This window comes from Helicoverpa armigera, chromosome 3 (genome assembly GCF_030705265.1).
Source record: "Helicoverpa armigera isolate CAAS_96S chromosome 3, ASM3070526v1, whole genome shotgun sequence".
In the NCBI taxonomy this organism is placed as follows: domain Eukaryota; kingdom Metazoa; phylum Arthropoda; class Insecta; order Lepidoptera; family Noctuidae; genus Helicoverpa; species Helicoverpa armigera.
The window spans coordinates 11,963,682-11,976,403 of NC_087122.1; the positions used below are offsets into that span (position 1 = coordinate 11,963,682).

The window sequence follows — 12,722 nt, forward strand, 5'->3', positions numbered from 1 at the left end:
ACGAAAAGAAGTAGCAACGTTCTAATTTTAAACGCACCTAACCAATCGTTGATAGCTAATAGTGCGTCACGAAGAAAAACACAATCGATCGATTATGATTATGATTACATTTATTATTTTTGACAATTAGTAATTGAGATCTGTTGGAAAGTAGGTATGACAAATTAAATTGATTCTCAAATATTATTTTAATTTATATCGAACAAATAAACAATAATTTTCAGCTTTTATTGAAATCGTCATAAAAGTGCTATGTTTGGCTGCATTATCAGACAAAAAGTTTGCTAATTTTGTCTAGATAATTTGTAAACTAACTAACAGTTCTGACGATGTATGGTAAAAATTAAGCAGGTAAATAAGCACCTAGGTATTAGGAGCCAATTTTGGTGGTACCTACCTATACTTGAATTTAGAGAATTGGCTTACTTACCTGCTGATATTATGATTTATTTTACTCAAACCAACTACTTCTTGATTATAAGATTTTAAATGGCTGACTAACCCACCGGAATTTGTCAAAACTTTTATAGAGAAAAATATTCATAAAGTTAACAGATGTTATATTTGCCAAGGCATAGGATTAACAGATGACTAACTAATTGATCCTTAGTGTTTGATAAGATTAAATGACGATTGTAATGATAATAGTCCAAATCACGACTAGAAGCTAAACTGGCTCGCGATCTGCGGGCCAGGCAAGCATCACCAAGGCCAAGGTTGACAGGGAAGGGGGGGCGCGGGACGCTGCCGCGGGCTTAACGCTCCGCTCGAACCCGCACGGACCATTCTGCACCTCGCAGTCGACTCTGACGGTTGTACAAGCGCAAGGTAAGCGGTGGTCATTTAAATATTAATCTACCGACGACGTAAAGTTTCCTTAGTCCGCGTCGCCGAACCACACCACCGCCGCTCCTGAACTGTAGAAATGTTCCTTGCATATAGTGTGATAACTAAATCCCAATTCAAGATGTGCTTCGATAACGTTAAGTGTACAATTTCACCGATAAGATGATATCGCACTTGTTTGAAGAAGTTGGAATTGCATTCAAATAAAAGTCGCGCAGGTAACCGGTAGCATAAACCGGGGGAACTTTCCCTCCGAAAAGTTTTAAAGCTGTTCCCGAAGGGCGGGAAGCGTAAGGCCGCGTGCGTGCTGCGTGTCGCGCATCGATCGGGCCACCCCTCGCCCTCGCCACTCCCGGCTCCGATACATTCATTTGGACAAAATATCATTCCATCATTGCATTTAGTATCCTCCGTTTCTTTTATTTATTTGCAGTAGTTTTAGTGATTTAGTGCATGTTTTAGCGTCTAGTTAATAAATAGTATTTGTGAAAATGGGTGGCTGTGCAACGAAAGAAAACAAGGAAAACAAACCGGCTGACGATGCCGACGGGTGCGTATTACTCCGGCCGGCATTATCTCCGGTGCCCGCTGCCAAGTTATGATTTACAACCAATATATTGTCCTCAAATCATTCTTTCTGTGCTGTAATTTGCAATGTAATGTTCTAAATATGGGCACCGATACCTCTAAAAATTCTTTAGACATGATTAATTTTTGCAATGTTACCGTCGGACATTGAACTTGCACGGGATGTAAAAATTATGGCGTTTCCGGGTTGACCGGCAGTCTGAACTCCTGCCTGCTAGCTACAAAATGTTCTTTAGGATACAAAAGGATTATGTTTTCAATCCCGCAAATCACATATTGCTTTGAAATAATGTCCCGAATTCGTGTTCATAATTGCATTTTATTATTGTGAATTGTATTTAATTTGAATTGACAAGTTCTTTGATTTATCAGGTGTTTTTGGTGCGAAAAGTGACTTAGGCATACTTAATTTACCATTAACTACCTACGTGTAAAATAGGTACCCTCTATCTTTTTTCCTTAGTAGGTACATACATATCATCATCATCGTGTTATCATATCGACTCATATCCAATATCACGATAGGTGTAATTCATGGAACGATAAGTGGATTCCGTAATCTGACGATGTTTAATTATTGCATTACCTTCTCGAATAGAAATGAATGCAAAGTAACAAGAAACTCGCGATAACACGTTCGTTCGTTGGTCGCGAGTGGGAGGTACGGCTGCGCGCGACGAAGAAGAACCGGTGCGCAGTGAGCTGACACATCCGTTCGACTTGCGCGTGTCGGTCAAGGCGACCTCTAGCTAAATTACGTAATTCCACCACAAAACTGAGTGTATCCTTGGGTGTGTTCGGTCAAAAACAATCCTCAACCCGGTCCAGTCCGCGTTTCATCTCCAGTACCAGTAGTTGCTACCCCCTTTTTGATCGTACAGTGGCTTTAGTAAATTCTACCAATATGAATTATAAACTGAAAGTCACAATCCCTGTGGTGGTTTGCGGTGGCGCCGTTCTCGCGTATTACCTCATCAGGCGGTTCGTAATATTTGTAAAAATAACATTTTGATTTATTTCGTAATTGTGTTTTCCGTGTTGTTAATACTTATATTATATGATAAAGTAATAATGTAAAGTGAAATAGATAATATCCTCCTCCTGCCCCTCATGATTTATTAAATCTCGATTTAAAACTTTTTGGATGTTTAAACATAGGTTTACACTTCTACCGCTCGATTCTACAGTCGATGGGTACGTCACTATTTCTTTCACATTTAAAAAAATTGCGGTTGTAGTTGGCCACGGTTTACGGTGTCGTCTTTCAAATTAAAATTAATTATTAATAAAGTAGTGTTTTCAATAAAACTTATCAAAATGTGTACTAGGGCAACATGCGCAGCGTTGAAAGCGTTAGAATCTTTATTTTCTCATGTACTTGCGTCAATGAGATGTGATATTTATATTTGATGTTTGTGTCTTGCAGAAAAGCCGCAGCAATGGTGGACGCCGCAACAATCGAAAAGTTGGAGGCTGGTTTCAGCAAGCTCCAGGCCTCTGACTCCAAGTCACTGCTGAAGAAGTACCTCACCAAGGAGGTGTTCGACGCTCTTAAGAACAAGAAGACCTCCTTCGGCTCCACCCTCTTGGATTGCATCCAGTCTGGTGAGTAGACTTTGACACATGATATCATGCATTAAGATTATGTACTTACGAGTGAGACACGTAAGCACTTTACGACAATAGATAACTTGGAAACCTATATCTGATTGAATGCAACATTGATAATAGCATTAAGTTTTCATAAGTAGTTACGTAAAATTCGATAACCGAAATCCCTCTATAACTTATTAAGGAATTATGTATAATTTTTACGGACTCTAATACGGTTACGTAATCTTTTTCTAGGTGTTGAGAACTTGGACTCTGGTGTCGGAATCTACGCCCCTGATGCCGAGGCGTACACAGTGTTCGCCGACCTCTTCGACCCCATCATCGAGGACTACCACAATGGTTTCAAGAAAACCGACAAGCACCCCGCCAAGAACTGGGGTGATGTGGAGACCCTCGGCAACCTGGACCCTGCTGGCGAGTTCGTCGTCTCCACCCGTGTGCGCTGCGGCCGCTCCATGGAGGGCTACCCCTTCAACCCCTGCCTGACCGAGGCCCAGTACAAGGAGATGGAAGAGAAGGTCTCCTCCACCCTCTCCGGACTTGAGGGCGAACTCAAGGGTACCTTCTACCCCTTGACTGGCATGTCCAAGGAAACCCAGCAGCAGCTCATCGATGACCACTTCCTGTTCAAGGAGGGTGACCGCTTCTTGCAGGCTGCCAACGCTTGCCGCTTCTGGCCCACTGGCCGTGGTATCTACCACAATGAGAACAAGACCTTCTTGGTCTGGTGCAATGAGGAGGACCATCTCCGTCTCATCTCCATGCAGATGGGTGGTGACCTGAAGCAGGTGTACAAGAGGTTGGTGACCGCTGTCAACGACATTGAGAAGCGCATTCCCTTCTCCCACGATGACAGGCTTGGTTTCCTGACTTTCTGCCCCACCAACTTGGGAACCACCGTGCGTGCTTCCGTGCACATCAAGCTGCCCAAGCTGGCTGCCGACAAGGCCAAGCTGGAGGAGATCGCATCCAAGTACCACCTGCAGGTGCGCGGAACCCGCGGCGAGCACACCGAGGCTGAGGGCGGCGTCTACGACATCTCCAACAAGAGGCGCATGGGTCTCACCGAGTACGACGCCGTCAAGGAGATGCACGATGGCATCGCTGAACTGATCAAAATTGAGAAGTCGCTGTAAATCGGTTAACGATCTCGCGTTATCAGTATTTTTTGTATTATTTATCGTTTTCACGTAAGAATTCATTGGAAGTCGGATTGGTTGGGCCGGCAGACGGCACTAGTCAGCGCCCCGCGAGTGTGGCCGGCCACGCAAGCGGCCCTATATACTGTTTTTCGTAAAAGTATTTTCTATAAGGAAATGGAAAATAAAGACAGCTAGCGTTAAGACCAATATTGTCTATTTATTTCTACCTACCATATTATATCCACATAATTACAATACACACTCACATCAAACAAATAGGAATACACATTACAAAATAAAGTTAACTACAGAGAACTATAACAACTTATTTATAAATATCAAACTTAAAGCTTTTTTGTTGGTACCGGAAAAAGGTAAATAGATATTCCAATGTTGCCAATTGTTAAAATAATTTTAATGTCGGTGGTAAATTCTAGGTGTCTCAACATAATTTATAATAACTATCTTGCTTATCGGTATTAGCATGCGATTGAAATTTGAAATTATAACTATAATAATGATATATTCTGCTGCTTGACTAGTGAAAATAAGTATCAAGATGTACGTGCAAGAAGCTTCGATATTCAAAATTGAGTGGTTTTGTATCTCTTGGTCTAGGTAACGCGCATTAGTGAGCGCATTTTTGTTGCTACCTCACTCATTATATTTCCTTTTCATAAAAAAAAAACTCGATTCCATTTCGCTATAATAAATACTTTTATAAGTAGATAGTATGTACGTCTAATTTTTTATGGCAACACATCACAAAACGTCATAAAACGTCTGCTTGAAGTTTGAACTTGTTATTAGAATTCTGATCAGTTTTGAATTAAAAGTTGAAAATAAAACGATGGCTACTCCAAAAGGCGAAAAAGATTTGCATTTACCTTTATCTAGAGTGAAAACAATAATGAAAAGTTCGCCCGACGTCGAAGCAGTAGGGGCTGAACCTCTGTATTTAGTAACGAAAGTGACCGTGAGTATTGTATGTTTTGCCGCTTTTATAACCTATTGTCTGTAAACAATAGCTTTTCCCTGGCCATTTAATAAGTGAAAACCGTCTTATTCTTGCCTAACAACACTGTAATCAAATTAAATGTGCGCCTTATGCATTCCAGGAAATGTTTGTCACAGATTTGGCTAAAAGAGCATTCAAAAACAGTAAGAACTCGTTACTAGAGTATAAACACATTGCGGAGGTCGTTCAGGAAGATGATACGCTAGACTTTCTGAGGGAGATTATGCCTAGGAAGATTACTGTTAGACAGTTCAAAGAACTTATGGCTAAAAAGGCAGCGAAAGGCGGTGGATCTGATGAATCAAGCGAGGAATCCAGTGAAGAGGAATCTAGTGGAGAGAGCTCCAGTAATAATGAACAAGACTGACAAAAACTGTAGTTATTAGGATATTTTAGATTTAATTTTGTGGTTTGTTTCATTATATTTAATGGGCTCTCCGTCGGGTGCACAAAGATCCATTAAATTGAAGCTTCTTTAAATCTATTTCTGACTCTTTCTTTGTCAACGACATAGCAGTAGATTTGATGAAGTTTTAATTTTAAGGGATTTTTGTGCAACTGATGGTATGTTGATAGTCCTAAGTTAGTGATATGGTATACTGTGTTACAGGCTGCAACCTTCATTCATCAGTTTTAGCATGCAGCGATGGCAAATGCTCATGTCTATAACTTATTGCGGATTATGATGATTCAAGTACAAGAAACATTAAATAATGTACATTAAATGTTGACAAATGGAAGAGACTATTTGTTATGATATTAAAGAATAGTTAATAAATTCTCTTTAATAAAGTATCTAATATTATGTGAATGAATGAATGGCTCTGACAATCAAGATAATGAATTCTGGTGCCTTGGAACATTTAATTGTAAACCAATATTTTACAGCTTGTGATATCTGTTCGCAACTTAAATGAAATAATTCTGTGATTGTCACATTTTTGCAACAATTCAAAATAAAGTTGGTCAGTTTTATTATTCAGTTTGACCAAACAAAAATATTTTTTATTTCGCTACTTTACACTTCAGCTGGATTACCATTACAATTTCATTTCTTAACTTTACACCTAGTTTAATAAATTAATAACCAAAGTACTTTTATTCCTAAATAAGACCCACTTATATCATCATCTCCCGAGCCGTTTCCCAACTATGTTGGCACTATGTTGGGGTTGGCTTCCAATCTCATCGTATGTTTCTATACTAAAAGTGGAAGATATGCCATCTAGCGGTTTTGTTTGGAACTAGCTTCAACTGAATGTTCACCATTCCAGAAAAGCTACTTTTGTAGACGTACAGATGGCAGCACAGCAACTAGTATTCCACTAAATTTTAATTAAACCGCACTGCTATCCCACGGAAGAGAAAGAATGAATGAATGAATTATTGCTGTCCTCATAGCTTTGCCCAGTTTTTAAGTACATTTTGCTTAGTAAATCATATTTTTATTATCGGCTCGTGTAGGTATAGTTATTGTTCACTCTATGGTATCTACATGGTAAGCTGCACGACCTCAAATTCCTGCCTATGCAAGGCGAAGGTCTGTTTAATTTAACAGTTGACAGTTGTTAGTAGCTTCGTGTTAATGTTCACGTTGTACCTAGGAGCCAAGCCTGTATAGAGCATGACAGCCCTTCAACAACTGTTTATAAATTCATGATGATCCAAATCCTTTTCGCGAGGATGCTTCAGATATTTTTTTTTGTGAACTGCCGAGAAGATTCATGTTCTTTATTTGGGACTAGCCGTTTTCCCGTGGTTTCACTTGCGTCCCGTGGGAACGACTGCCCATTCCGGAATAAAATGTAGATAGCCTGTGTTACTTGGGAATAGTATAGAATAGAATAGCTTTCCAACGATGAAATAATTTTTCAAACCGGTCTAGTAGTTTTAAACCGATATTTTCAGAGTCTTCAGGGTATAAAGAAACAAACAAAACAATGTTTCTTAATCATATTAGTATAGGTGAGCGAATAAAAAAATGATGAGTTAAGTACTTAGGTTGTAAAACGGATTCGTGATCTACAGTCTGTATGGTGGAGGGCAGCGCCAACAGCAACTGTGCAACTGTGTATGATTGGAAGTAGGCTTTAGTGAGCCATTGCTGCAAGGCAACCTGTGAGGTGCGAGTCTGCTAGGTTATATAGACTTCTTCCTAATACATTTGACCTTTTTATAATTACCTATGTATGTGCTTACATGCCTATTGCCTTCCTAATATTTTGGCAATTCACACATTGCGTTCAATCACCATGTATGACGTATTTAGTCACGCACATTTGTGGGATTATGTCGGTAGCTCTGTGTTTAAAAATAAGTATGCATGAGTATTAAGTAATTATGGGAACTGTGGCTAATTGAACGCCGGTTGTTAGCCAACTTATTTTGTTTACGATGTCTTCGTTATGTTGAACCAAATAGGGTGCTTTTGTTCGTATTTGGACGATACTTTACTTACTGCCCAATCACTGATCCGCCAAATGAATTTTGAGTTAGGAAATCTTCAGATGACTGGTGGAGTCTCAGACTTTCCTACTGACTAAAACCCACCTTTGTTTCTTGTAGAGCCCTTTGTGTACCTACTAGGGACGCGGTTACTCTTGCGAATAAACCCACAGCTCTGGCAGGCATTCATTGGTACCTAGATTACCTATATACCGTACCTAACTATCTATGTAGATATTTAAAGATGCCTTAGCAATAGGATTGTGTATTACTCTAATGTATGTTATTACCATCAGCCTTCATACAGCTACCCATGTGTAGCGTTGACAATTCCTATGTTATACTTAGCGATGTTGCAACAACAAACACAAATTCATTAAACTTATGCCGTGCGCACGCACAATCTCAAATCTCATTGCATGGGGGATTTAACCGCAGAATCTAATTCATGAGTTAATTTAAGTAGGCATGTGTACCAGATTATAGAAGAAAGCTATGATCCAAACTAGATTTCTTTGGGTATGGGTGAACTTAGTGATAACATCGCTGACTGTGGATTAGTTTATGGACTGATGATCCTGTGTCAGTACCCCACGGTATCAAACTCTATTTAACCTAAGTAGGTATCTGCGATATATAGCGTTTACCTACGGTTTTGGAAATTGCAGTTGTTTGTAAGCCTATAGTCTTAAGCTGTAGATCCATAAACACTATTATTTGTGAAAATCTAACCTAACCAACGCAATTGATTAATTAGCCTAAGTATAAATTTGTATTTAGTTTCTCCTTCTTTTTTCGATAAACTCATGACTGTTGAAGTTTATTCATAGTATATAGCATCATTTTCATTAGGTAACGTAATTTTTAACACAAATGAGGATTCTGTCCAAATGCCATGTCCTCATATTTTCTATAATCCTAGATAATATGCTCCGTCTGAGTCCTGCGGTTGACAAGCTGCACCATCAATCACCACTCTGTAATTTGCACAGTTGTATCGTAATTATATTGTATTAGGTGCACACCTACATTGGAAATGTATGAATAAATAAATATTGTGTGCTAGCTAATTTTGTGGACTATTCGAGGAATACTCAAGCGACACTCAATTTTAGAGAATACGAAGTTCAAAATTTTCAAAATTAATCGTCTGTGTCTGTTCACCTTTTAATTAATAGATCTGCTAACTTTTATAATTTATATTTAGAGACACAATTACGCAAGTTTCTGATTTATGTACATACCTATTTGCTTATTTAAATTGCGGTATCTTAATGTGCAGATAGTTAGTTTAGGTCGCCGGCGCCCTAAAATAACATGTCTGTTTATTATCTCCTAATCTGTTGACGAATATGATAATTTTATTTGTTTATACACTTTTTTCTTGCATTAAATTCCAAACAGTACCTAATGTACCTACCACGTCTATTTCACCACCACCGTAGCGGTTGACTGGTAGAGAACGCCTCAGGCGTTAAGTCCGTCTCTGTACATTGTGCAAAAAGTATTAAATAAATAAATAGGGAAACAGAAGAAGGTTTTCCACTCTCTACGATATTTAGCAGCGATTTCTATGGTCTTCTGGCCGACACCTGGTTTTAGTAACCTTCTGGTTTATTTATCTGGTTTTTTCAACTAAGCGCATCTAGGAGATGCTGGTACCTGTAATTTTATAGGTGGAATAAATAATAAATGGCAACTCTTTTAGCTTTTGGAAACAAAATAACAGTTTCATACTCAAACTATACTAAAAAGGCTAAATTAACATAAAATATCAATTTCGAAATATAAAAAAATACACACGGTTCTCATTATAATAATTTAGCGTAAAATTAACTGAAGCATTTAGTTAGTTAACCCACTTTTTGAACCGTTATCCTGTTTTATGCTGCATTTTGTACGTGTAATGAGTAAAAAAAATATTGCAAGTCTTTCTTCGAGTAAATCCCGATGACTTGAATTTTATTATATTTACTTCTATGTACTCATTGGGGTCAAGATTTCATTCCGTCATAAATAATATGTTTAAAAAGTTAAGCAATTAAGAAAAAATCATGTAGGCACAGTTAAGTAAAGTGTTTGAGTATTAGGTAGGTATATGCTTTTGTTATGAAACTCTATGGTCGTGGTACAAACTCCTTTCGTCATCTTATGCTTGTTGAAGCGTTAATGACCTTTGTTGGATAATATGGAAGCAATCTTACGTGTGGCCACTCAGGCCTTAGGTCACCTGACTTTGAGCATGGCACTTACAAAGGTTGCTCCAATTTACAGGTCTAATAAGGCAATGAAGATTGACCACATTTTAACCTCAAGCCAGTTGTATTGACATTGAAAATAATTTTTCATCTGTTCTATGTAGGCTCCGGTTTCACGAAAAATTATGAACCATGTACCTATATCTTGGGGATTTGTGGGGATATTATAATTATGAAAAAAAAAGTTATGGCCGAAATACTTGCCTTGCCTTGGGACCTAAGGTTTGTTGTATTAGCAAACTGCAATTAGTCGCAACACATAGGAACCTACTTGCATCTAACGACTAAGATGAAAGTTTGACCTTTATTGCAAGGCCTCCTTGATTGTTTTGTCTCGATTCAAAATTAGAACTGTGGTTTACTTTTTTTTATTTGTTTGTTTCTACGAGGTTGTGTAACTAAGTAGGTATGATTCGGTGTCAATGAACGTGAATGCTTGACAGTTTGTTGTTAATGCACTATGCAATTCAAAATGGAGGTGGAAGTTCAAAATGTATGAAATTATTAATTAACAGCTTTCTATTTAAAATGTTTCATCTATTTACCTACCATAAATATAAATTATATATCGCTCTTTCAAAGCATTGAGTAGGAAGAGCTCTCTCAGCTACGTGAAATAAATTCAGAAATAATTCCCTTCGTGTCTTTACCATACACAAACAAGTGGGTACATAAGTAAAATTCTTAGTAGGTACATACAAATTACAGGTTAATTAAAGTGATGAAGAAACACTTAGGTATCAACTGTCTAAACGCAGTGGCTGTGAAAAGATAATGACGCACAAATTAGCGACAAACATGAAACGATGGATGCACTTTGTAATTGTCACGAAACACATCGAGCGGCAAACGTTATTAAGAAATTACTAGAAGCACTCGGTATTTATTTTCACGTATAAATCTATACTAATATTATAAAGCTGAAGAGTTTGTTTGTTTGTTTGTTTGTTTGAACGCGCTAATCTCAGGAACTACTGGTCCGATTTGAACAATTCTTTCGGTATTAGATAGCCCATTTCTTGAGGAAGGCTATAGGCTACTTTTTATCCGGGTTCTTGCAGAGGTTCCCACGGGATGCGGGTGAAACCGCTGGCAGAAGCTAGTACTTGATACAAAGGAAAGCAATGGACAGCAAAATATATAGAGCGTATTTTTAACTTTATAACTTCTTTCTTTCCACAAGGAATGCAGATGAAACCTTACAGCGCTTAATTGTAGGCAGTCTGAAAGGGCAGAGGGCAGCTAATATTTATTTAGAAGTTACAGATTGCTCTAGTGAAGTGAACTCAAACAGAATACACGCTGGAAAAAATGGTAATAAGAAAGAAGGAAATATCCTTGATTTACTTAAGTACATAACCGGTTGAATACGTCGCACTTATGCAGGAACAAACAACGAAAGTACATGCCTTTAAGAATCAACAAAAAGCCGAACAAAACCTTGAAAAAATGACATTATCCTGCAAAAATGCCAATAAACCAGTTTGAATATGAAAAAAGTGGGTGCATGTAGCATGGTTTAGTGAACTTTTAGGTCTGCGCGTTCAGGGCCATGGGCAAACTTGCATACCTACTTATAAAAAATGTATGCGTCACTACGTACCTAATATTATGCTCGATCATTCTGCAATTATTGAGTAAACTTAAAACGTCATCGATAAAAAATACAGAAGCAGAAATATCATCCTGAAAGAATGCAAGTCATCGACCTTCGTTAAATTCATCATGACTCCTGAAAAAAAAAGGTTCGATAACCTCAAAATAAACGTTTTTTTATCCGACTGCCAAGAGCGGTTATGTAGAAAATTATTAAATTAGTCCGGTGCAGCAAGAGGGACTGTCAGACTTCTACTGATTTAAACCCACCCTTGTATCGCTAGAACCTACTGCCCCGGTAGGAAGAAAAACGGCCTGGTTTGCTGATTTCCTTTGAAAAGCAGAAACCTTCAGAGGCCTTTCTAATTTTAACTCGTGTACAATGTTGCATACCATGGGTGATATACCTATACAGTTACAGTGCACTATTTATTCGGCATCTGTGTAGAATTATAAAACAACGTCTTTAGCTACCTATTTATTAAATCAGCTGTTTGTTACGTATCGGAGATGACTGTCCAGAGTCCATTTGGAGATCTTTTGCTGCTCAATTTCGAGAAATCATCATGAGTTATAGATTTTCATAATTTAAATGACTCATTATCCGGGCACATAAGTTGGCCTTAGTATAGAAAGATGTACAGGACCATCATTAGGCTTATAATAAACAAGTTAAGTACGAAGTATCTACAATCCTTGAAGCGCACACAAAGTTAAGACAAGGCGAGGTAACTGTATGATTTCCGCTTATTTGTGCAACGCCGCGTTTTGTAACCGATCGAACGGCGCGCTGCTTTCTTAATAGGAGTACATACAATAGTACTGGCCCTGTATGAATGAGAAGCGAATACTGTAATTATAGCTTTGTATGTTACGAAATTGAGTGCATTATTTTAATAGAGCATTTTAGTAGTCATAATGATAATGATCTACGTTAGCTCTGAGCGTAAGAGAGCGAGCTCATATTTTTTTCTCTATTTTAAATTAAAAGTTTACCGCAGTTTTCCGGTGTCCCATGGAAACTAGTTAGAAAAATATAGCAGCTTACATCATCCGGGGATAGTTAAACATTTCGTATATTTATAGTAGGTATATGTGCCACCTTATTTTTGATTCAGGGAAGAGGATTACAAATTACACTGGAATCATGCTAGAGACTGAGCTGCAAGATGCTCATAACTGTTGAGCAAAATATACTATAGAATTCTTGATTAC

The 12,722-nt window shown here is 38.1% G+C and overlaps 2 protein-coding genes across 4 annotated transcripts; both read left to right on the forward strand.

Moving 5' to 3' along the window:
* Positions 1 to 668: 668 nt before the first annotated feature.
* LOC110372888 (arginine kinase) lies at positions 669 to 4,397 on the forward strand. 3 transcript variants are annotated; one of them, XM_021329900.3, is made up of 3 exons: positions 669 to 828; positions 2,861 to 3,039; positions 3,283 to 4,397. In XM_021329900.3, exons 2-3 carry the CDS (start codon positions 2,874 to 2,876, stop codon positions 4,182 to 4,184), a joined length of 1,068 nt encoding a protein of 355 aa, XP_021185575.1. In that variant the 5' UTR covers positions 669 to 828; positions 2,861 to 2,873; the 3' UTR covers positions 4,185 to 4,397. The 3 variants fall into 3 exon arrangements, with proteins under 3 accessions (XP_021185575.1, XP_021185574.1, XP_021185573.1); XM_021329899.3 differs by lacking the exon at positions 669 to 828 and adding an exon at positions 1,075 to 1,396; XM_021329898.3 differs by lacking the exon at positions 669 to 828 and adding an exon at positions 2,096 to 2,415.
* A 545-nt stretch (positions 4,398 to 4,942) lies between these two features.
* LOC110372946 (chromatin accessibility complex 16kD protein) lies at positions 4,943 to 6,207 on the forward strand. The gene is made up of 2 exons (XM_049836389.2): positions 4,943 to 5,166; positions 5,309 to 6,207. The coding sequence occupies exons 1-2, from the start codon at positions 5,041 to 5,043 to the stop codon at positions 5,573 to 5,575; spliced, it is 393 nt and encodes a 130-aa protein (XP_049692346.1). The 5' UTR covers positions 4,943 to 5,040; the 3' UTR covers positions 5,576 to 6,207.
* The last annotated feature ends 6,515 nt before the right edge of the window (positions 6,208 to 12,722 follow it).

Bases quoted from the DNA above. Each gene is read 5' to 3' on its own strand.
- LOC110372888 (XM_021329898.3), top strand. From the start codon at position 2,339: ATGAATTATAAACTGAAAGTCACAATCCCTGTGGTGGTTTGCGGTGGC. The intron at 2,416-2,860 runs GTTCGTAATATT...TGTGTCTTGCAG, and splicing joins GCGTATTACCTCATCAGGCG to AAAAGCCGCAGCAATGGTGG. The intron at 3,040-3,282 runs GTGAGTAGACTT...ATCTTTTTCTAG, and splicing joins CTTGGATTGCATCCAGTCTG to GTGTTGAGAACTTGGACTCT.
- LOC110372946 (XM_049836389.2), top strand. From the start codon at position 5,041: ATGGCTACTCCAAAAGGCGAAAAAGATTTGCATTTACCTTTATCTAGA. The intron at 5,167-5,308 runs GTGAGTATTGTA...TATGCATTCCAG, and splicing joins ATTTAGTAACGAAAGTGACC to GAAATGTTTGTCACAGATTT.